We start from the raw sequence: 23,886 nt of genomic DNA, 5'->3' as shown, positions 1-23,886 counted from the left end.
AACTATGATCTGAGCCAGGAAGGCCTGTTCCATCTAACATTTCGTGCCTTGGCAGGCTGCCGATATCAACCAGGAAAAGGGGTTTCCCAGACTTGACCACCGAAGCAAAATTGCGTGGTAACTATTAAGTGGATTTGACCTGGAGAGTTACAAAGGTTGGATGTTGCTTGGGAAGAGGGGTGCCTCAGTGAGTTCAGGGAATGTGGGTATATTTGGGAAACATAAAACATGCAGTGCAGAAGGAGGCCATTCGGCCCATCGGGTCTGCACCGACCGACTTAAGCCCTCGCTTCCACCCTATCCCCGTAACCCAATAACCCCTCCTAACCTTTTTTGGACACTAAGGGCAATTTTAGCCTGTCCAACCCACCTAACCTGCACGTCTTTGGACTGTGGGAGGAAACCAGAGCACCCGGAGGAAACCCACATAGACACGGGGAGAACATGCAGACTCCGCACAGACAGTGACCCAGCGAGGAATCAAACCTGGGACCCTGGCGCTGTGAATCCACAGTGCTAGCCACTTGCACTACCGTGCTGCCCAATGAAAGGTAACTTCAGCAAAACGGTGTGTTTAGTTATCAATATAATTGTCATAGTGTATATTATTATTTTGTCATGAGTTTATTTCTTTTCATTTACTTGAATAAATATTCCGTATTAATAATCTTTTTATTGTCACAAGAAGGCTTACATTAACACGGCAATGAAGTTACTGTGAAAATCCCCTCGTCGCCACATTCCGGCGCCTGTTCAGGTACACAGAGGGAGAATTCAGAATTCTCAGCTGGTACGGGGAATTGAACCCGCGCTGCTGGCCTCGTCCTGCATCACAAACCAGCTGCCTAGCCCACTGAGCTAAACCAGCGACTGGTCTGCTTCCTCACATAATTCCAAACAAATAGACATCATGAAGAACCAATGTTTCAAGCTCTCCTTCGGAGTTTTGAGACACTCTTGTGGGTATCAGCTGGGCCCTCAACAATCAATATTTAAGTTGTTAAAAACATATTCTGCTATTACTGAGATGAAGGTAGGAATGCACGAGGGTCAATCTTCCCTTCATTCTGCACACACAACTGGAAGGGACATTCTGTCCGAAAGGCGATCGATACCCAGGACTAAGAACAAGGAACAAAGAAAAGTACAGCGCAGGAACAGGCCCTTCGGCCCTCCAAGCCTGTGCCGACCATGCTGCCCGTCTAAACTAAAATCTTCGACACTTCCTGGGTCCGTATCCCTCTATTCCCATCCTATTCATGTATTTGTCAAGATGCCCCTTAAACGTCACTATCGTCCCTGCTTCCACCACCTCCTCCGGCAGCGAGTTCCAGGCACCCACTACCCTCTGTGTAAAAAAACTTGCCTCGTACATCTCCTCTAAACCTTGCTCCTCCCACCTTAAACCTGTGCCCCCTAGTAATTGACCCCTCTACCCTGGGGAAAAGCCTCTGACTATCCACTCTGTCTATGCCCCTCATAATTTTGTAGACCTCTATCAGGTGGCCCCTCAACCTCCGTCGTTCCAGTGAGAACAAACCGAGTTTATTCAACCGCTCCTCATAGCTAATGCCTTCCATAACAGGCAACATCCTAGTAAATCTCTTCTGCGCCCTCTCTAAAGCCTCCACATCCTTCTGGTAGTGTGGTGACCAGAATTGAACACTATACTCCAAGTGTGGCCTAACTAAGGTTCTATACAGCTGCAACATGACTTGCCAATTCTTATACTCAATGCCCCGGCCAATGAAAGCAAGCATGCCGTATGCCTTCTTGACTACCTTCTCCACCTGTGTTGCCCCTTTCAGTGACCTGTGGACCTGTACATCTAGATCTCTCTGACTGTCAATACTCTCGAGGGTTCGACCTTTCACTGTCGCCTAAGGTAAGAGGCTACTTTAGGCGGCACGATAGCACAGCGGTTAGCACTGTTGCTTCACAGCTCCAGGGTCACAGGTTCGATTCCCAGCTTGGGGTCACTGTCTGTGCGGAGTCTGCACGTTCTCCCCCCCGTGTCTGCCTGGGTTTCCTCCGGGTGCTCCGGTTTCCTCCCACAAAGTCCCCGAAAGACGTGCTTGTTGGGCGAATTGGACATTCTGAATTCTCCCTCTGTGACCCGAACAGGCGCCGGAATGTGGCGACGAGGGGATTTTCACAGTAACTTCATTGCAGCGTTAATGTGAGCCTACTTGTGACAATAAAGATTATTATTTTTATTATTAAAGAGGGTCTTGCAGAAAATACAATGCAATAGGGCTAGGGGCTGTTTAGCACAGGGCTAAATCGCTGGCTTTGAAAGCAGACCAAGCAGGCCAGCAGCACGGTTCAATTCCCGTACCAGCCTCCCCAAACAGGCGCCGGAATGTGGCGACTAGGGGCTTTTCACAGTAACTTCATTTGAAACCTACTCGTGACAACAAGCAATTTTCATTCTTCAATAGGATTCTGCTGGGTAATGCAGAGCATGGGGCTGGATTCAGGTCCCACACCATCTTCCATATAAGATGGACTGTAGATTACCCAGACTATATACCAGAGTACCACTCTGTGTTACACCAGGTACGGTATCAGAACCAATGTTTGGAGTGGAGAGGTCAGACTGTCTTGTGAACTTTACTCAAGAACAGCATCTTCCCTACTGCCATCAGACTTTTGAATGGACCCACCTCGTATTAAGTTGATCTTTTCTCTACACCTTAGCTATAACTGTAACATTATATTCTGCCGTCTCTCCTTCCTTCCCGATGTACGGTATGCGCTGTTTGTCCAGCATGCACGGTGGGCAGCACGGTAGTATGGTGGTTAGCATAAATGCTTCACAGCTCCAGGGTCCCAGGTTCAATTCCCGGCTGGGTCACTGTCTGTGCGGAGTCTGCACGTCCTCCCCGTGTGTGCGTGGGTTTCCTCCCACAGTCCAAAGATGTGCGGGTTAGGTGGATTGGCCATGCTAAATTGCCCTTAGTGTCCTAAAAAGTAAGGTTAAGAGGGGGGTTGTTGGGTTACAGGTATAGGGTGGATACGTGGGTTTGAGTAGGGTGATCATTGCTCGACACAACATCGAGGGCCGAAGGGCCTGTTCTGTGCTGTACTGGTAGAATCAAAACTGGTAGAATCATGCAAGAAACAATACTTTTCACTGTGTACGAATACATGTGACAATAATAAATCAAATTTTAAAAAAAGGAGTTAGCTTTGGAGGAGGTTTGGCCGGCAGTGGGTTAGCCAGGGACAGTGTTCTGCCTGACAGGTCAGTGACTGGTTCCTGCATGTTGGTGTTTAGAAAGAGGATCTCAGAGAAACCTATAAAATTCTAACAGGTTAGACAGGGTAGATTCAGAAAGACTGTTCCCGATGGTGGTGGTGGTTGGGGGGGGAGGAGTCCAGAACTAGGGGGTCGTAGTTTGAGGGTCAGGGGTAAACCTTTTAGGACTGAGTTGAGGAGAAATTTCTTCACCCAGAGAGAGGGGTGACTCTGTGGAATTCGCCACCACAGAAAGTAGTTGAGGTCAAAACGTTGTGTGATTTCGAGACAGAATAAGATACAGCTCTTGGGGCTAAAGGGATCGGGGGATATGGGGGGGAAGGCGGGATCAGGGCATTTAACTTGATGAGCTATGATCATGATGAACAACGGAGCAGGCTCGAAGGGCCGAATGGCCTCCTCCTGCTTCTGTTTTATATGTTTCTATGTTTCTGAGCGAGCTCGGAAGAAGTGGCCCGACCTTGGAAAGTCATAGTACGGAATCCCCACACTGCAAGAAGGAGGCCATTCGGCCAATCAAGTCTGCGCCGACACACCGCCTGGGTCCACACTCCTCTCCCCTCCAAACATGCGCTCTAATACCGTACCCTGTGTAACACAAAGTGGGACCCTAACCTCAAAACGAGAAGGAATTCCCTTTCTCCGCCCATCTCTCTCTCTCTCTTTCTCTTACTGAAAGAGCTTCTCTATTGTTCTGAATTCAGTGAGTTCTGGGCACATCCTTTGCTGAGTCTGCAGAGAAAGTAGACGACCTTTCCAGAGAAAACCATCTCAATTCTGGAAGGAAGAAGTACCAAATTGAAAGCCTGAACTCCTGATAGACCTTAACTGGAAGTCAACCCGGAGGATCAAAGATTCTAATTTTTTGATCGTATAAACATTTACTTTCCCTCTCAATCCCTTCGGTGTTTTGTGCATACGTGTGTGTGTGTGTGTGTGTGTGTGTGTGAGCGTGTGTATGTGTAAGTGTGTGTGTGTGAGTATGTGTGTGTAAGTGTAAGTATGTGTGTGTAAGTGTAAGTGTTTGTGGGTAAGTGTGTGTGTGTAAGTGTGTGTGTGACCGCGTGTGTGTCTAAGTGTATGTGTGTTGTTGTGTGTGGTTGTGTGTGTGCGCGTGTGTAAGTTTGTGTGTGTGTGTGAAAGTGTGTGTGTAAGTGAGTGTGTGTTTGTGTGTAAGTGAGTGTGTGTGTTTGTGTGTAAGTGTGTGTGTGCAAGTGTAAGTGTGTGTGTTTGTGTGTAAGCGTGTGTGCACGTGTGTGTGTGTGTGCAAGTGTGTATGTGTGTATGTGTGTGTGTAGGTGAGTGTGTGTATGTGTGTGTAAGTGTGTGTCAGTGTGTGTAAGTGTAAGTGTGTGTGTGTGTAAGTGTGTGTATATGTAAGTGTGTATGTGTGTGTGTGTAAGTGTGTGTGTGTATGTGTTTGTAAGTATGTATGCGCGCAAGTGTGTGTGTGTGTAAGTGTGTGTGTGTAAGTGTGTGTGTAAGTGTAGGTGTGTATGTGTGTAAGTGTGTGTGTGTAAGTATGTGTGTGTAAGTGTAGGTGTGTATGTGTGTGTGTGTAAGTGTGTGTGTGTAAGTGTTTGTAAGTATGTATGTGTGCAAGTGTGTGTGCGTGTAAGTGTGTGTGTGTAAGTGTGTGTGTAAGTGTAGGTGTGTATGTGTGTAAGTGTGTGTGTGTAAGTATGTGTATGTGTGGTGTACAGAGAGTGGGATAGTTAGAAAAGAGGGGGATTGAGAAAGGTTTATTAGATAATCAGTGACATTATTTTTTGCCAAGGACCTCAGGCGTCTTATTTTACCCGTGCTGGGGCTTCGGGTCAAGTGGGACTGGAATTGACCGTGCGCCAGCCCGGGAGAGTTTGTGGTGGCATTCTGCTGGGTACATTAAACGCAGGCAATTCAACACTCAAGAGAGGAATTAAGTTGAAGCGGGCACCTACCTTCGCTACACAACGTCCCTTGGTAACCCGTCTCTGTGCAGTCACACACCACCTTGCTGTTAATCACAGAGCAGACGCCTCCGTTCAGGCAGGGGTTCTGATTGGAGCATAGATATTCCATATCGTTCTGGATCCCTTGGCTGCCCAGCAGGACGGGGGGCGTGTCCCCCACCTTGAGGTTGGCGATCAGGCCTTTGAAGGGCAGCTCGTACTTCACGGTGCTGGAGGTCAGGGTGGAAAGGCGCACGTCGGGCGGGATGCCGCCGACGAAGAGGTCGCTGGCCACCGTCATGTCTCTCCTCTTGGACTTCACCTCGGCCGTCTTGGCCTCCGCGTCGACCACCAGCATGGTCTCCCGGTAGTTGCGGGTCAGAAGCACCATGTGCCAGCGGTCGTCGTTGACCCTGGCGTCGGTGTGCAGGGTGGCCGGCTCCACGCAGAAGATGGTGAAGCGCAGCCGGAGGCGGCTGTCGATGATCATGAGCTCCAGGAAGTCGCAGTAGCCGCCGTCGTCCACGTAGAGGAGCAGCGCCTTGGAAGCGTTGGTCTTGAGGCTGAAGCTGAGCTCGCCCTGCGAGCCCCCGTCCCACCGGGCGTACCTGGCCCACTGCCCTGCCGCCCCCCCGAACTCCAGGGCGCCGTTCAGGCCGACGGTGCACACCAGGAGGACCGCCAGGCACAGCAGCTTGGCCTCGGCCGCCATCTTGGACCGCGGCGTCGCGCACTCAGTCCCCAATGCTCAGTCTCCGGAAAACCCTGGGCTAGGGAGGAACGCTTCTATGCATTCAGGAACCTCTTCTGAACCCCCCCCCCCCTCCCCCCCCACCCACCCCCCCGCCACCCTCCCACCCCCCACCCCCCCCCCCCTCCACAAGTTGTAGGAAATCCCCCACGTCCGGTCGCGGTGTTGCCACGGCGTCGGGCCCCTTCCCGGGCGCTCGTGTCCGACGGAGATTGGCAGGGCGTTTTCCCCGCGACAGCTCCGGTGGCCCGGAGTAGGCTCGCCGACGCCCGTCACGAGCTCCACCGGGCGGCCGGCTGCTGCGAGGTCGCCCAGGGGGGGCCCGGAGATCGCCGCAAATTTATCTCGCCCTCCTCGCGAAAAATCCTTTCGGCTCTCTCCATGCAAACGGGCCCCGGCGACACGGAGACAAAGGCGTGGGGGCCCGCTCGCTCCCGTGCGTGTCGGTCTTCGTTTCTTTGACCGCCGCCCGGCGTCCCGTCCGGCGGCGAGAGAGGCGTGGCGATGGGACGGGGCGTTTGCGGGGCGGGAAACGCTCGCCGCTTAAGCCGGAGCCGGGTGCATCCTCACGGCAGCACGAAGCATCGCCCCCGACCTCTGAAATCTCCCCAGAGGCCCTCCGCGGCAAAGGACGTGGTCCAGACGGACGGCGAGCGAGAATTGGAGAGACGGTGGGGAAACGGAGGGAGGGGGTGGGGGGGGGCGGAGATCACGTCGGCCGGCTGTGCTGCGCTCCAGAATCCATCGCGGCCGCTGTTACGCTGTGGACACCTTGCCTCACACCCTGGGCCTCTCTCTGCGAACGCTTCCCAGCGACCCCGTCTCCGTCAGACCTGCACGGGAAGAAAAAAAAAAGAACAGGCCAATTATTTACCCCCCGTTGAAAACAATGAATTAATCGTTTGTTAATTACCGCTGGCATGGAAACAAACCTCCCGTCTGCGCTCCTGATCAGAGGTGACCCACGGTTCCCAATCCGAAACATTCCCTCCCCCACCATCTCTCCCCCCCCCCCCCGCCCCGCCCCCGCCCGCCCGCCCCCGCGCGGTCATGTGTTACGCGGATCGAGACGCACCGCGGAATTCACTCGCCACCTCGTCCTGTCCAAGTCAAACTTGACCCCCCCTCCCGAACCCCGTCCTCCATAACCCCGCGCTTGACCCACCCCGACGGGCCCTGGGTTAAGCCGACAGGATAAACACAGTACGGACCAACATTCTCGTTTCCCCGATTGCTACCGGAGTTTAGCTTTACGGCAGACAATACCAGTTGGGACCAAGTACTCTGATACCCCAGTGTGTACTAGCGTTCGATCGGAAGATACAGCGGACCAGTTCGGACCAGTACTCTGATGAGCCAGAGAGTACACGCGTTCGATCGTAAGATGTAGGGGGGGGGGGGGGGGAGAAAATATGCTCGTACAATCCCTGGCGACAGGCTACCAGAGTCCCCACCCCACCCCTCCCGGTCCCCCCCCCCCACCCCCTCCCGGTCCCCCCACCCCCCACCCCTCCCCCCCCCCCCCCCCCCCCCACCCCCCCCCACCCCCACCCCTCCCCCCCCAACCTCAACCCCCCCCCCCCCGTCCCTCTCTGGAAATAATGACATGCTTCACGTGATCTTCTCAGTGGCCCCCTGAGTAAAGACTACCATGCCCCTGGAGAGAGAGACAGAGAGTCACACACACACAGAGAGAGAGACAGGGCGAGAGAGAGAGAGAGATAGAGAGAAAGAGAGAGTGTGGGGAATCACAGTAGCGTAATTCACACTGTATTACACATGTTGCACTATGTCTCTGTAAGCTCGGCACACGAGCAGTTGCGCTGCTCTGCCACTAGGGGGAGATGCACTGGGAGTGCACGGGATTTGTACTGGGCTCCCTATGTAGGAATAGCCAAACAGTTGTATTAACATATTTATTTGAAAATGGTATATCAGATAATTCCTTTTAGAACTATTATCGCTTTCCCCACCTTTTCCACACACAATATGCTCCTCCCCCTAACCGGAAGTATAAAGGTTGATGCTGAGAGCCTGCCTGCCAGTTCATCTGGAGTTCACCTTGTCACAGGCAGGCTCTGTTGTAAGACGATTAAAACCACTGTTCACTTCTAACCACGTGTCGCGTGAATTGATGGTCTCACCAATTTAATCGTCTTAAGAAACTGTAAGGAATGACCATGGAATCAGCCCTCAAGCCTGACCGATTGGAACTCGACCCGCAGGGTGCAGAGGCGAAAGAAATCTTTTCGCATTGGCTCCGATGTTTTACGGCCTACCTGGCTGAAGCAAGCACCACAGAAACGACGGAGGAGCAGAAACTCAGTCTACTGCACGCGAGGGTGAGCCATCGTATATCTACTCAGTTAAACTGTACCGGCTCATATACAGAGGCCCTGGCCCTACTCGATAGAATGTACGTGAGGCCTATCAATGAGGTCTACGCGCGCCACGTTTTTGCTACTCGCCGCCAGCGCCCTACAGAATCGCTAGAAGAATTCCTGAGACTTAAAAGCCTTAACCCGGGACTGTAATTATCAGGCTGTAACTGCAGCAGAACTTGCTGTCCGCGATGTCTTTGTTGCAGACATCGCGATTCCGTGCGCCAATGACTGCTGGAGAAGGGGGCCCTAAATTTAGAAGATACTGTTGAACTCGCTACAACTATAGAGGTCTCATTCCGTAGCCTCACCTCGTTTCCTGCCAACTGCACGACCCCGTCATGGGCCCCCGACCAGCGACTCCCCCAGGCCTGCGCCACGCGGCCACCCAGCCACCATGCTGCCCCAGCCTGCCACTTTTGTGGCCAGCCCCAGCACTGCCCGGCCCGCAACGCGACCTGCAGCAGCTGCGGGCGAAAAGGCCACTACGCCAGAATGGGCCTGGCAAGGAAGGCCCCAGCCCCTAAACCTCCAGCGGCACAAAGTAACCGCCCACCGCACCCGCAGGCCCTGGAACGCAGCGGCCTATGCCGTGACTCCGCCCCCACCCGCCACGTGCGATCCATAGGCGACTCATGGGGGCCGCCATATTGGACGCCATCTTCCTCGCCGCCCGCCACGTGCGATCCACGTCCGCCCGGAGGACCGCCACTTCACGGCGTTCGAGGCCAATGGCCGCCTCTTCCAATTCCTCCGGGTTCCCTTTGGTGTTGCAACGAGCAATGGACCGAATGGTGGACCAGTACGGGCTGCGGGCCACGTTTCCGTACTCGGATAACGTCACTAGCTGCGGCTATGACCAGCAGGACCACGATGCCAACCTCAACCGATTTCTCCAGACGGCCCAGAACCTTAATCTCATGTACAACAAGGAGAAATGCGTTTTCCGCACAACCGGACTAGCCATCCTCGGCTATGTCGTGGAAATCTGAGTCCTGGGCTCCAACCCGGACCGTATGCTCTGACCGAGTCTCCCGTGGACTCTTACAACTCCCTCGCCCTCATTGTCCCAGGGCCCTCAAACGGTGCTTGGGATTCATTTCGTATTACGCCCAGTGGGTCCCTCAATATGCGGACAAAGCCCGCCCACTATTTAAGACCACACTTTTTCCCCTGTCAGCCGAGGCCCGCCAGGCCTTCAACTGCATCCAGGAGGACATCGCCAAAGCAGCCACGCGGGCGGTGGATGAATCCGTCCCTTTCCAGGTAGAGAGCGACGCCTCAGAGGTAGCTCTAGCATCCACACTAAATCAGGCAGGGAGACCAGTCGCATTTTCCTCCCGAACCCTCTCCGCTTCGGAACTTCGACACTCCTCAGTCGAAAAGGAAGCACAAGCCATTGTGGAGGCTGTTCGTCACTGGAGGCACTGACTCGCAGGTAGGAGGTTCACCCTCATCACCGACCAGTCGCCTTCATGTTCGGCAACTCGCAAAGGGGCAAAATTAAAAACGATAAAATTCTGAGGTGCAGGATCGAACTCTCCACCTACAAATACGATATTATAGAACATAGAACATAGAACAGTACAGCACAGAACAGGCCCTTCGGCCCTCGATGTTGTGCCGAGCAATGATCACCCCACTTAAACCCACGTAACCTGTATACCCGTAACCCAACAATCCCCCCATTAACCTTACACTACGGGCAATTTAGCATGGCCAATCCACCTAACCCGCACATCTTTGGACTGTGGGAGGAAACCGGAGCACCCGGAGGAAACCCACGCACACACAGGGAGGACGTGCAGACTCCACACAGACAGTGACCCAGCCGGGAATCGAACCTGGGACCCTGGAGCTGTGAAGCATTGATGCTAACCACCATGCTACCGTGAGGCCCCGATTATGTATCGACCGGGGAAGCTCAACGAGCCTCCGGATGCCCTATCCCGCGGGACATGCGCCAGCGCGCAGATTGACCGATTGAAAGTCATCCACAATGACCTCTGCCACCCGGGGGTCACCCGGCTCGCCCACTACATCAGGGCCCGAAACCTGCCTTTCTCCACCGAGGAGGTAAAACCGGTCACCAGGGACTGCCCGATCTGTGCGGAGTGCAAACCGCACTTCTATAGACCACGCAGGGCCCACCTGGTCAAGGCTTCTAGGCCCTTTGAACGCCTCGCGATTGATTTCAAAGGGCCACTGCCCTCAATTAACAGGAATGCGTACTTCCTGAACGTCATAGACGAGTTCTCCCGTTTTCCCTTTGCTATCCCGTGCCCCGATATGACCTCCCACACAGTCATTAGGGCCCTGCATAGTATCTTCACCGTTTGGTTTCCCCAGCTACGTACACAGCGACAGGGGTTCGTCCTTTATGAGCGACGAGCTGCGTCAGTACCTGCTCGGCAAGGGCATCGCCTCGAGCAGGACTACCAGCTACAACCCCAGGGGGGACGGGCAGGTGGAGAGGGGGAATGCGACGGTCTGGAAGACCGTCCTACTGACCCTCCGGTCCAGGAATCTCCCACTGGCAGGAGGTCCTCCCCGACACGCTCCATGCAATTAGGTCCCTCCTGTGCACCGCCACCAACCAGACCCCCGACGAGCAGCTCTTGATTTTATCCAGGGGCACTACCACGGGGGTTTCGCTCCCGGCATGGTTGAAGATACCGGGACCCGTACTCCTCCGGAAGCATGTCAGGGCGCACAAAACTGACCCACTCGTAGAGAAAGTGCTCCGACTGCATTCGAACCCCCGGTACGCCTTCGTAGAGTTCCCCGACGGCCGTCAGGACACTGTATCCCTCCGGGACCTAGCACCTGCAGGACCCAACACCCCCCACTATCACCGCCGAGGTACCCCTCACACTACATCCCACCCAACTCGCCCCCCATGCCCCCGCACCTACCAGTTCTCTAGCTCGCTTGAGGACTCTGGGAGCCAGCTAGCTCCCAGCGCTCCCAGTCCCACCGGACGGGTACGAAGCTCGGGCGGAATCGCCCCCGGATTCCGCCATCGTACCCCAACCGGCGATACTCATCCAGCCACCAGAAGGGGCTGCAACCCCGGTGCTCCGCCGATCACAGCGGACAACTCGGCCACCGGACAGACTCAATCTGTAAGCCACCACCCTCGCCGGACTTGATGTTTTACAGGGGGTGAATGTGGTGAATCACAGTAGCGTAATTCACACTGTATTACACATGTTGTACTATGTCTCTGTAAGCTCGGCACACGAGCAGTTGCGCTGCTCTGCCACTAGGGGGAGATGCACTGGGAGTGTACGGGAGTTTGTACTGGGCTCCACCCCTGGCTCCACCCACGGCTCCTCCCCCTAACCGGAAGTATAAAGGTTGATGCTGAGAGCCTGCCTGCCAGTTCATCTGGAGTTCATCTTGTCACAGGCAGGCTCTGTTGTAAGACGATTAAAGCCACTGTTCACTTCTAACCACGTGTCGCGTGAATTGATGGTCTCATCAGAGAGAGATAGAGAGAGACAGAGAGAGAGATAGAGAGAGACAGAGTCAGAGAGACACACACACACACAGAAAGAGAGACAGGGAGAGAGAGACAAACAGAGAGAGCCAGAGATAGAGACAGAGAGAGATAGAGATAGAGTGAGAGAGAGAGAGACAGAGAGAGAGGGAGACAGAGAGAGAGAGAGAGAGACACAGAGACCGAGAGAGAGAGACCGAGAGAGAGAGACCGAGAGAGAGACCAAGAGAGAGACAGAGAGAGAGACAGAGAGAGAGACAGAGAGAGAGACAGAGAGAGAGACAGACCGAGACAGACCGAGAGAGACCGAGAGAGACAGAGAGAGACACAGAGACCGAGAGAGATAGAGAGAGAGAGACAGAGAGAGACAGAGAGAGAGAGAGAGAGACAAGAGAGACCGAGAGAGACCGAGAGAGACACAGAGAGAGAGACAGAGAGGGACAGAGAGAGACAGAGACCAAGAGAGAGAGAGACAGACAGAGAGAGACAGAGAGAGAGACACAGAGACCGAGAGATACAGAGAGAGAGAGAAAGAGAGAGAGAGAGACAGAGAGAGAGAGAGCAATAGAGAGACAGAGAGAGAGACAGAGAGACATAGACAGAGAGAGAGACACACACAGAGACCGAGAGATACAGAGAGAGAGAAAGAGAGAGAGTCAGAGAGAGAGCGATAGAGAGAGACAGAGAGAGACAGAGACAGAACAACAGAGAGAGAGAGAGAGAGAGAGACAGAGAGGGAGAGGGAGGGAGAGAGACAGCAGAGAGAGAGAGAGAGAGACAGCTCTTGCAAATTAGTGATGCAAAATCCAGAGGAGCAACTCAGAGACGTGAGCGCTATCGGAGAGGCCAGACACTCCAGTGCCGAGGGAGGTGCCGGGATTCAAACTATAAAATGAAGACCTCCACCCCTACTCCCCTCCTCACCACCACCACCCAGCCCTTCTCCCCCACCCCCCATACACATACCCACCAACTGCCCCCCCCCCCCCATCTTCCCTCTCGGTAATGGTCGCCCAACCCTCTCGGACTGGCCTGGGAACTCCAGCAATTGAAGGTAAATCTCGCCGGTCGCTGGCACGTGGACAAGCGAAGACAGCGTCTCTCTCTCTCTCTGCCATTCGCTTTGAACGGGTAAGGAGCCTCGGCAGACCGGAGAAGGTCAAAGGGCACCACCATTCGTCCACCGGCAAAGGATCAGGTGGAACCCGGCAGACAGCGCGGAGATCCCATCCCCGGAGCGCCGGTCACTGCGGTCCCAATCCGGCCCGGCTTTTATGAAGTGGTTTCTACGCGCCCCAGGTGATTAGGCTTCTGTCCATTAGCGTTTTTTGGGGGGGAGTCGAATACTGAAAGCTGTTTGCCCGACAGACGAGCATCGTCCAATCGGGTAACGAGTCGGCTTTGCTTCCCGATTGGTTTAGCAAGGCCCAATCATAAGGAAGGATGTGTCGGCGGAGTCATGGGTAGAACGTGGGGTCATGTGACCAAGCCTCCAGGAATATTTCTGACTGCAGTCGACACCTCGATCTCTCGGGAAAGTCAGAGATTCCCGACAGGTGCAGAAGGAGGCCATTCGGCCCATCGAGTCTGCGCCGACCTTCCTGAAGAGCACCCCGCTCGGGGGGCCTACTCCCCCGCCCTATCTCCGCAACCGAACCTAACCTTTGGACGCTGAGGGACAATTTAGTGTGGCTAAAAACTGACCGAGGGTTGCGGGGGCTGGAGAACGTTCCGGAGAATGGGGTGGGATGAGGCCGTCGAGGGAACTAAAAGCATCCTGCAAGTGCCAGGCGATGACCATCTCTAAAAAGAGAATCTAATAATAATAATCTTTATTGGCACATTGTAACACTGCATTGGGGTCACTGTGAATCGCCGCACTCCGGCGCCCCTTAACATTCAATGGCGTTACTATCACTGAATCCCCCACTATCAACAACCTGGGGGTTACCATTGATCAGAAACTGAACTGGACCCAGCCACATTAATACTGTGGCTGCCAGAGCAGGTCAGGGGCTGGGAATCCTGCGGAGAGTAACTCACCTCCTGACTCCCCTCCCAAAGCCTGTCCACCATCTACAAGGCACAAGTCAGGAGTGTGAGGGACTCTCCACTCGCCTGGATGAGCGCGGCTCCCAACAACACTCGAGAAGCTCGACACCATCCAGGACAAAGCAGCCCCGCTCGATCGACACGCTAACCACAAACATTCACTCCCTCCACCCCTCCCCGACGCACAGCGGCAGCCGTGTGCCCCGTCTACAAGACGCCCCGCAGCCGCTCGCTCCTTCGACAGCACCTTCCAAACCCGCCACCTCTACCGTCTAGAAGGACGAGGGCAGCAGCGGACGCACGGGGAACCCCCCCGCCTGCAAGTTCCCCCCCTCCCTCCCCTCCGAGCCGCTCGCCATCCCGACTCGGAAATATATCGGCCGTTCCTTCACTGTGGCTGGGGTCAAAATCCTGGGAACTCCCCTCCCTAACAGCACGGCGGGTGTACCTACACCACACGGGGACTGCAGCGGGTTCAAGATGGCGGCTGACCCGCCACCTTCTCCAGGGGCAATTAGGGACGGGGAGTGAATGCCGAGCCTAGAACCGGCGACGCCCACACCCCGTGAATGAATTTGGAACCAGGAGTGGGCTGTTCAAGGAAGCTGACGTGAATCAACTGAATACATGCCCGAGGAATAAGAAATAGTTGCAGTGATCAAAGCGAGAGGGTCACGCACCGAGCTGTGTATCATCGCCAACAGGGTATGGCACCGCATTTAATTACTGCAACACAAAAAAAACATGTTTTTCCGGCATAATAATTTTATTTATGAAGTGACGCCTGCAAAGACAGTTCCCCCGAACTCACAGATCTAATAAAATGACTTCCGTAAGTACTTGCCTGATGTGAGAACATGTTAATTAGTTTTGCTAGAGCAGGATTTCTAACCAGATGATAATGTGGAGGTGCCGGCGCTGGACTGGGGTTGGGCAAGGTACGAAGTCTTAAAAACACCAGGTTAAAGTCCAACAGGTTTGTTTCGAATGACTAGCTTTCGGAGCGCTGCTCCTTCCTCAGGTGGGATGAAGAGGTGGGATGAAGAGAGTCCATAGATGTGCGGGTTAGGTGGATTGGCCATGCTAAATTGCCCGTAGTGTCCATTGCTCGGCACAACATCGAGGGCCGAAGGGCCTGTTCTGTGCTGTACTGTTCTATGTTCTAACGGATGAACGGACATCGCGCGACAATCGCCGGGCAGGAACGTTCCCTTCCAGTCGGGGAACGCTTCAGCAGTCAAGGGCATTCAGCCTCTGATCTCCGGGTAAGCGTTCTCCAAAGCGGCCTTCAGGACGCGCGACAACGCAGAATCGCCGAGCAGAAATTGATAGCCAAGTTCCGCACGCATGAGTGCGGCCTCAATCGGGACCTGGGATTCATGTCGCATTACATTCACCCCCCTCCCCCCCCCCCCCCCCCCCCCCCCCCCCACCACCATCTGGCCTGGGCTGGCGAAATCCTGCCAACTGTCCTGGCTTGAGACAATTCACACCTCTTTAACCTGGGGTTACCCCTCTCTCCAGTTGCTCAGTCTGGACCTGTAAAGACTTAATTACCTGTTTAAAGACTCGCATTCAAAGTATCACCTTGCATCACTGACTTTGTCTATATATAATATATATATGTTTCTGGAACCTCTTCATTCACCCGAGGAAGGAGCAGTGCTTCGAAAGCTAGTGATTCGAAACAAACCGGTTGGACTTCAACCTGGTGTAAGACTTCTTACTCTAAACAGATTATGTGATTGGTGCGATCCATGACGATATGCCTTCCATCAGGAGAAAGGATTCGCCCAATGAGGGCCTCGGAGGGAAAGTGTATTAACGTCCAGATTGGAAGCGGCGACAACTAATTCTGTTTGTCCGTGTTAAGTGCTGACATCGCCAAGGCCCAAGGATGCGCAAGTCAGCCGGGGGTTGTCTAGAATGGTGCCAGGGGAGAGGGATTTTAGACACAAGGAATGGTTGGAGATAATTGGACTCAGAAACCTGGAAAATAGGAGCAGGGGGAGGCCATTCGGCCCTTCGAGCCCGCTCCGCCATTCGTTACGATCATTGCTGATCCCGCCTTCCCCCTCATTTTCCTCAAGAGCTGTATCTAATTCCTTCCTGGAATTACGCAACGCTTTGGCCTCCAACTACTTCCTGTGGTGGCGAATTCCACAGAGTCACCCCTCTCTCTGGGTGAAGAAATTCTCCTCACCTCAGTCCTAAAAGGTTAACCCCTGACCCTCAAACTATGACCCCTAGTTCTGTACTCCCCCCCCCCCGCCCCCAGTCAGGAACATTCTTTCTGAATCAACCCTGTCTAATCCTGTGAGAAATTTGTACGTTTCTATGCGATCCCCCACTCACTCTTCTAAACTCCAATGAATATAATCCGGCTTGGTCTCTCCTCATACCCACATTCCCGCCACTCCAGCCTGGTAAACCTTCGCTGCCCTCCCTGCATAGCAAGGACATCCTCCCCCAGATAAGGAGGCGTTCCACTGGAGCAGGGAAGATTGAGAGGTGACCTTATTGAGGTGTCCAAAACGATGAACAATTTTGACAGGGTGAAGAACAATATTCTGTTTCTACTAGCTGGTGGGTCGGTGACTGGGGGAGGGGGGGTCACAGTTTCAAGACGGCCGGCGAGAGTGAGACGCGGAGAAATCGCTTTGCTCAGAGTTGTTGGGGTTTGGAATGCGCTGCCTGGGAGAATGGTGGGGACGGGTTCCATAGGAGCGTCCAAAAGAGATCTGGGTATATTATTTAAAGGGATAGAAGAATAGAAAATTACAGCGCAGTGCAGGCCCTTCGGCCCTCGATGTTGCACCGACCTGTGAAACCCCTCTAAAGCCCATCTACACTATTCCCTTATCGTCCATATGTCTATCCAATGACCATTTGAATGCGTTTAGTGTTGGCGAGTCCACTACTGTTGCAGGCAGGGCATTCTACACCCTTACTACTCTCTGAGTAAAGAACTTACCTCTGACATCTGTCCTATATCTATCTCCCCTCAATTTAAAGCTATGTCCCCTCGTGCTGGCCATCACCATCCGCGGAAAAAGGCTCTCACTGTCCACCCTATCTAACCCTCTGATCATCTTGTGTGCCTCTATTAAGTCACCTCTTAACCTTCTTCTCTCGAACGAAAACAGCCTCAAGTCCTTCAGCCTTTCCTCATATGATCTTCCCTCCATACCAGGCAACATCCTGGTAAATCTCCTCTGCACCCTTTCCAATGCTTCCACATCCTTCCTATAATGCGGCGACCAGAATTGCACGCGATACTCCAAATGCGGCCGCACCAGAGTTTTGTACAGCTGCCTCAGAACATGACCTCATGCTCCGAAATTCAATCCCTCTACCCATAAAAGCGAAGATGTGGAGGGGCCGGCGTTGGACTAGGGTGAGCACAGTAACAAGTCTTACAACACCAGGTTAAAGTCCAACAGGTTTGTTTCAAACACGAGCTTTCGGAGCGCTGCTCCTTCCTCAGGTGTTCTCCACCCAGCCTTCACCTGAGGAAGGAGCAGCGCTCCGAAAGCTCGTGTTTGAAACAAACCTGTTGGACTTTAACCTGGTGTTGTAAGACTTCTTACAATAAAAGCTAACACACCGTATGCCTTCTTAACAACCCCAACAACTCGCTACCCTGCTGCCCCTAACAACCCAACAACTTGAGTGGCAACGTTCAGGGATCTCTCCACCGTAATACTATCCTTGACTATCAATGCCACACCTCCCCCTCTTTTACCACCTTCCCTGAGCTTACTGAAACAGCTAAACCCCGGAACCTGCAACAACCATTCCTGTCCCTGCTCTATCCATGTCTCCGAAATGGCCACAACATCAAAGTCCCAGGTACCAACCCATGCTGCAAGCTCACCCACCTTATTCTGGATGCTCCTGGCGTTGAAGTAGACACACTTCAAACCACCTTCCTGCCTGCCGGTACACTCCTGCGACCTTGAAACCTTACTCACGACCTCGCTACCCTCCTGTACGCTGGAGCTACAATTCAGGTTCCCACCCCCTGAATTGAGAGGGTGACGGAGATAGGGTGAGGGAACAGAAAGAGCTACGGGAGCTCTTTCAGGAGCCGGTGCAGAGACTCCGGGCCGAATGGCCTCTTTCGTGCTGTAAATTCTATCCTATTCGCTGCTTCTACGATCAAACTGGCTAATCCAATGGATTAGTGTGTGAATACACTATCCATTTTGGCTCTGTATCATTCAGTGCTCCCCAAAGCCTGTCCACCATCTACAAGGCACAAGTCAGGAGTGTGAGGGACTCTCCACTCGCCTGGATGAGCGCGGCTCCCAACGACACTCGAGAAGCTCGACACCATCCAGGACAAAGCAGCCCCGCTCGATCGACACGCAAACCACAAACATTCGCTCCCTCCCCCACCACTCTCTCTGCGTGGACAATTCCGCCCCATGGCTGACCTGCGGCCTACCTCCACATCTCCCACCTTCGCCCCCATATCCCCCCAACACCTTCGGGAAACACAACCCCATTAATCGCAGGTTTAAAAATAATCGGCCGAGGGTCGGTTTCCGTTTCTGGGAGAGGGAGTTCCCGACTTCTCCCACCCTGTGCGTGTGTGGAGGAGTTTCCGCAGCTCACTCCCGAAATGTCTGAGCTCTCGTTTTCTCTCTCTCCCTACCTTCTCTCTCTCTCCATTCTCCCACTCTCTACCCTCTCTGTCTGTTTCTCTCTGTCTCTCTCTCTACCTTCTCTCTCTCTCGCTCTCTCACTCATTACCATCATCTCTACCCTCTCTCTACCCACTCCCCCACCCTATCCCCGTAACCCCACCTAACAGTTGGATACTAAGGGACAATTTAGCACGGCCAATCCTCCTAATCTGCACATTTTTGGACACTAAGGGACAATTTAGCACGGCCAATCCACCTAACCTGCACATCTTTGGACACTAAGGGGCAATTTAGCACGGCCAATCCACCCAACCTGCACATCTTTGGACACTAAGGGGCAATTTAGCACGGCCAATCCACCCAACCTGCACATCTTTGGACACTAAGGGGCAATTTAGCACGGCCAATCCACCTGACCTGCACATCTTTGGACACTAAGGGACAACTTAGCACGGCCAATCCACCTAACCTGCACAGCTGTGGGCACTAAGGGGTAATTTAGCACGGCCAATCCTCCTAATCTGCACATCTTTGGACACTAAGGGGCAATTTAGCACGGCCAATCCACCTAACCTGCACAACTGTGGGCACTAAGGCGTAATTTAGCACGGCCAATCCACCTAACTTGCACATCTTTGGACACTAAGGGACACTCAGGGAATCGAACCGGGATCCCTGGCGCAGTGAGGCAGCAGTGCTAACCATTAGGCCACCTCAGTCGCCTGCCTAAAACTACTCCCAGTTCGTGTACAGCGAATGGGGTTCGAATCTGGCGAAGGCTCCCATTAAACCTTCCCGTCTTATATCGCAGGGTGAACTGTTAGATAGATTGCTACTTCCTCTATCCTATTCAATGTGTGGAAGCTCCTTTATCATTTACGATTTTGGCAATAATTCACTCAGATTATTTCAGCCATCGGGAGAAAGCAATGTTCCGCCCGAGTGGCTTTATCCTTCCAGGACAGGCCATCAATTTGTCCGAGGGGTCGCCCATCCATCACCAGATAATACATCACTGTTTCCTGCTCAGATTCGACCCTCCGCCCTCACTAACTCCACCGCCTCCGAATATAGCGGCCGACTCCAAACTCGTCCACCCGCCTCTGGAAATCCCTCCCCGGCCTCGACCCTCGGCCCCCCGCGCTTCACAACCTCCCCTCAGCCCTGCCCAACTTTCCAACCTCCACCCTCCCCGAGGCTTCCCGCTCTTGGCGTCTCCCCCCCCCCCCCCCCCCCCCCCCAACGATCGCGTTAGCTCCACTTGTTCCCTTCCGCAGACGACACCAAACCCTCCTTGATTGGGGAAAATTGGAGAAAGGTCTGAATAGAAAGACGCGGTCAAGGTCTCCGGTATTCATAGATCCAATTCCTACAGCGCGGAAGCAGGCCATTCGGCCCATTGGGCCTGCGCCGACCCTCTGAAGGTGTTAGTCTTGTCTGAACCGCTTCCGACACATTGACATCTTTCCTTCGTTCAGGAGGCAGATACAGCGCACAGTTACTGGGATTGACTATACAGCTCTTCGAGAGGGCCATCACAGCCCCATTGGGCCGAACGGCCTCCTTCTGTGTCAGTGGCCCACTCCCCCACCCCGAGTTCTAGATTCTCCGACAAGGGTAAACACCCTGTCCACAACCACGAGGTATCATAGAATTTACAGTGCAGAAGGAGGCCATTCGGCCTATCAAGTCTGCACCGGCCCTTGGAAAGAGCACCCTACTTAAGCCCACACTTCCAACCTATTCCGGTAACCCAGTAATCCCACCTAACCTTTTTTGAACACAAAGGGCAATTTAGTGCGACCAATCCACCCAACCAGCACATCTTTGGACACTAAGGGACAATTTAGCACAGCCAATCCACCTAACCTGCACATCTTTGAGCACTAAGAGACAATTTAGCACGGCCAATCCACCTAACCTGTACATCTTTGGACACTAAGGGACAATTTAGCACAGCCAATCCACCTAACCTGTACATCTTTGGACACTAAGGGACAATTTAGCACGGCCAATCCACCTAACCTGTACATCGTTGGACACTAAGGGACAATTTAGCACGGCCAATCCACCTAACCTGCACATCTTTGGACACTAAGGGACAATTTAGCACGGCCAATCCACCCAACCTGCACATCTTTGGATACAAAGGGGCAATTTAGCACGGCTAAACCACCTAACCTTTTTGAACATTAAGGACAATTTAGCACGGCCAATCCACCTAACCTGCACATCTTTGGACTGTGGGAGGAAACTGGAGCACCCGGAGGAAACCCACGCACACGGGGAGAACGTGCAGACTCCACACAGACAGTGACCCAGCCGGGAATCGAACCTGGGACCCTGGAGCTGTGAAGCAACTGTGCTAACCAGTATGGGGCGAGAAACAGCAACATCATGAATTACGGGGCGTTAGGAAATATAGAGGATCAGAGGCACCTTGGGGTGCATTTACAAAGATCCCTGAAGGTAGATAAGGCAGTTAAGAATACTTGCCTTATTAGCCGGGGCTTCGAAAATAAGAGCAGGAAGGTTATAACGGAGCTGTATAAAACGCTGGTCATGCCACAGATAGAGTACTGTGTGCAGTTCTCGTTGCCACTATAGGAAGGATGTAATTGCACTGGAGAGGGTGCAGAGGATTCACCAGGATCTTTGACTGGAGCTGGAGCGTTTCAACGATGAGGAGAGGCTGGTTAGGCTGGGGTCGTTTTCTCACTGCAGTTCAGTTAAAAGAGATTATCGATCTAAAAAGCCCCACAGACCTGTCGGAGAACAAGGGGGAGCTGAAACCAGCTGAAGCAGCTTCCGAAGAAATAGGGTTTCTGCTTGGTTCTGACAGGAGTCAGATCTTGTCTTTAAAGAAATACCTTTTCAAGCAGCGACGAACCACACTACAGAAGGGAGGTTGATCACTTGGTTGCCTGGTGCACCGAAAACAACCTCTCTCTAAATGTCGGCAAGACCAAGGAACTGATCCTCAACTCCAGGAAGCGTAGCATGACACCCCACCCCCACCCCGCCCATCTACATCAATGGCTCCGAAGTGGAGATGGTTGATAGCTTCAAGTTCCTGGGCGTCACCATCACCAACTGTCCTGGTCCACTCACGTTGATGCAACAGTCAAGAAAGCCCAACAACGTCTCTACTTCCTACAGAGGCAAAAGAAATTTGGCATTTCTGCATCGATTCTCACAAACCTCTACAGATGTGCCATAGAGAGCATCCTATCCGGCTGCATCGCAGTCTGGTATGGCAACTGCTCAGCCCAAGATCGCAAGAAACTGCAGAGTGTGGTGAACTCAGCCCAACGCATCGCACAAGCTTGCCACCCCCACATTGATTCTGTCTACACCTCCCGTTGCCTCAGGAAGGCAGACAGCATTATCAGAGACCCTCCCACCCAGGCTTTGCCTTCTTCCAGACCCTTCCATCAGGCAGAAAGTACAGAAGTCTGAAGACCCGCACATCCAGACATAGGAACAGCTTCTTCCCCACAGCTACCAGACTCCTCAACGACTCCCCCTCAGACTGATCTGTTCCCTGTAAGAACACTATTCACGATGCCCTATGCTGCTCTGGCTCATGTATTTGCTTTGTTTGGCCCCTTGTTCCGCAGTGTAACCAATCATTGTTTGTCAATATACCATTTGTCAACGTACTCTGTTGATTACTCTTTTTGCCTACTGCGTACGTACTTTGTACATTCCCTTGGCCGCAGAAAAATACTTATCACTCTATTTCAGTACATGAAAAAATGAAATGAAAAATGAAAATCGCTTATTGTCACGAGTAGGCTTCAAATTAAGTTACTGTGAAAAGCCCCTAGTCGCCACATTCCGGCGCCTGTTCGGGGAGGCTGTTACGGGAATCGAACCGTGCTGCTGGCTTGCCTTGGTCTGCTTTCAAAGCCAGCGATTAGCCCTGTGCTAAACAGCCCCTGTGACAATAAATCAATTAATCAATCAAGCACATCTCTGTAAAACAGGTATTCTTGAGTGTTAATGGCTTAATAATGGATTGAGAGCAAAAATGGGTTTATTCCCTGTTTGATTGGGAATAAAGATAGCAGTTGAGGGCATTGTATACACTGTATTGATTAGCATTGTTTAAGGGATGATTGTAAGCTATTTTCCCGTGTGATACATAGATACATAGAAGATAGGAGCAGGAGGAGGCCTTTTGGCCCTTCGAGCCTGCTCTGCCATTCATCACCATCATGGCTGATCATCCAACTCAATAGCCTAATCCTGCTTTCTCCCCATAGCCTTTGATACCATTCTCCCCAGGTGCTACATCCAGCCGCCTCTTGAATATATTCAATGTTTTAGCATCAACTACTTCCTGTGGGAATGAATTCCACAGGCTCACCACTCTTTGGGTGAAGAAATGTCTCCTTATCTCTGTCCGAAATGGTTAACCCTGAATCCTCAGGCTGTGACCCCTGGTTCTGGACACACCCATCATTGGTAACATCTTCCCTGCATCTACCCTGTCTGGTCCTGTTAGAATTTTATAAGTCTCTATGAGATCCCCCCTCATTCTTCTGAACTCCAGCGAGAACAATCCCAACCCAGTCAATCTCTCCTCACGCGTCAGCCCCGCCATCCCTGGAATCAGTCTGGTAAACCTTGGCTGCCCTCCCTCGGGAGCAAGAACATCCTTCCTCAGAGAAGGAGACCAAAAACCACACGCTCACGTTAAAGATATTTTAGAACTGGGCGGGATTCCCCGAGCCCCACGGAGGGCCGGCAACCGCGCCACGTGATGGGCCGAGCGGCCGCCCGGAAACGGCAGAGTCCCGCCGGTGCCGTTCATGCCTGCTCGCAGCCGGAGGGAGCTCTGCGCGCAGGGTCGGGGGGGGGGGGGGGGGGCCTGTGGGGCGGAGGGGGCTCCTTCACCCGGGGGGGGGGGGGGGGGGGGCCTCCGATGGGGTCTGGCCCACGATCGGGGCCCACCCATTGGCGGGCCGGCCTCCTCCAGCCCCGGCCCCTATTTTGTTACGCGGCCGGCCCCCGGACCCCCCGCGCAGGCGCGGGTTAGCGCGGCGCCCAGTTGGCGCCAGGAAGGGAGGCTGGAGCGGTGTGAACCGCTCCAGGGGGCCGGAATCGGTAGCGCCCGCAGCCGTTTCGCACCGTCGTGAAACGTGTCTAATTTACCGTCTCCCCTATCTGTGCGTGGAATCCCTCCTGGAACGAGATACCCTCTCCTCGCTGTCTTACGGAATTGAAATGAAATATCCGGGCTACCGTCCAGGATTAGAGCCACTGTTGGTGTCTGGTCTGGGAATCTAATGGAAGGATTTAGATCAGCACTTGAAACGCCAGAGCATTCGAGGCTACGGACCAAGAGCT

The 23,886-nt window shown here is 53.4% G+C and overlaps 1 protein-coding gene across 1 annotated transcript in view; it reads right to left on the bottom strand.

The window, feature by feature from the left end:
- Positions 1-6,019, bottom strand: part of LOC119958830 (neurexin-2-like) — a 691,929-nt gene extending 685,910 nt beyond the window's left edge. The window contains exon 1 of the mRNA XM_038787333.1: positions 5,203-6,019. Within this exon, the coding sequence (XP_038643261.1) occupies positions 5,203-5,905 (703 nt within the window). The 5' untranslated portion in view covers positions 5,906-6,019. The remainder of the gene's footprint in view (positions 1-5,202) is intronic.
- Positions 6,020-23,886: the final 17,867 nt, after the last annotated feature.

Source organism: Scyliorhinus canicula, chromosome 31, assembly GCF_902713615.1.
Source record: "Scyliorhinus canicula chromosome 31, sScyCan1.1, whole genome shotgun sequence".
Lineage (NCBI taxonomy): Eukaryota > Metazoa > Chordata > Chondrichthyes > Carcharhiniformes > Scyliorhinidae > Scyliorhinus > Scyliorhinus canicula.
This window is presented reverse-complemented; position numbering and strand designations above follow the sequence as displayed.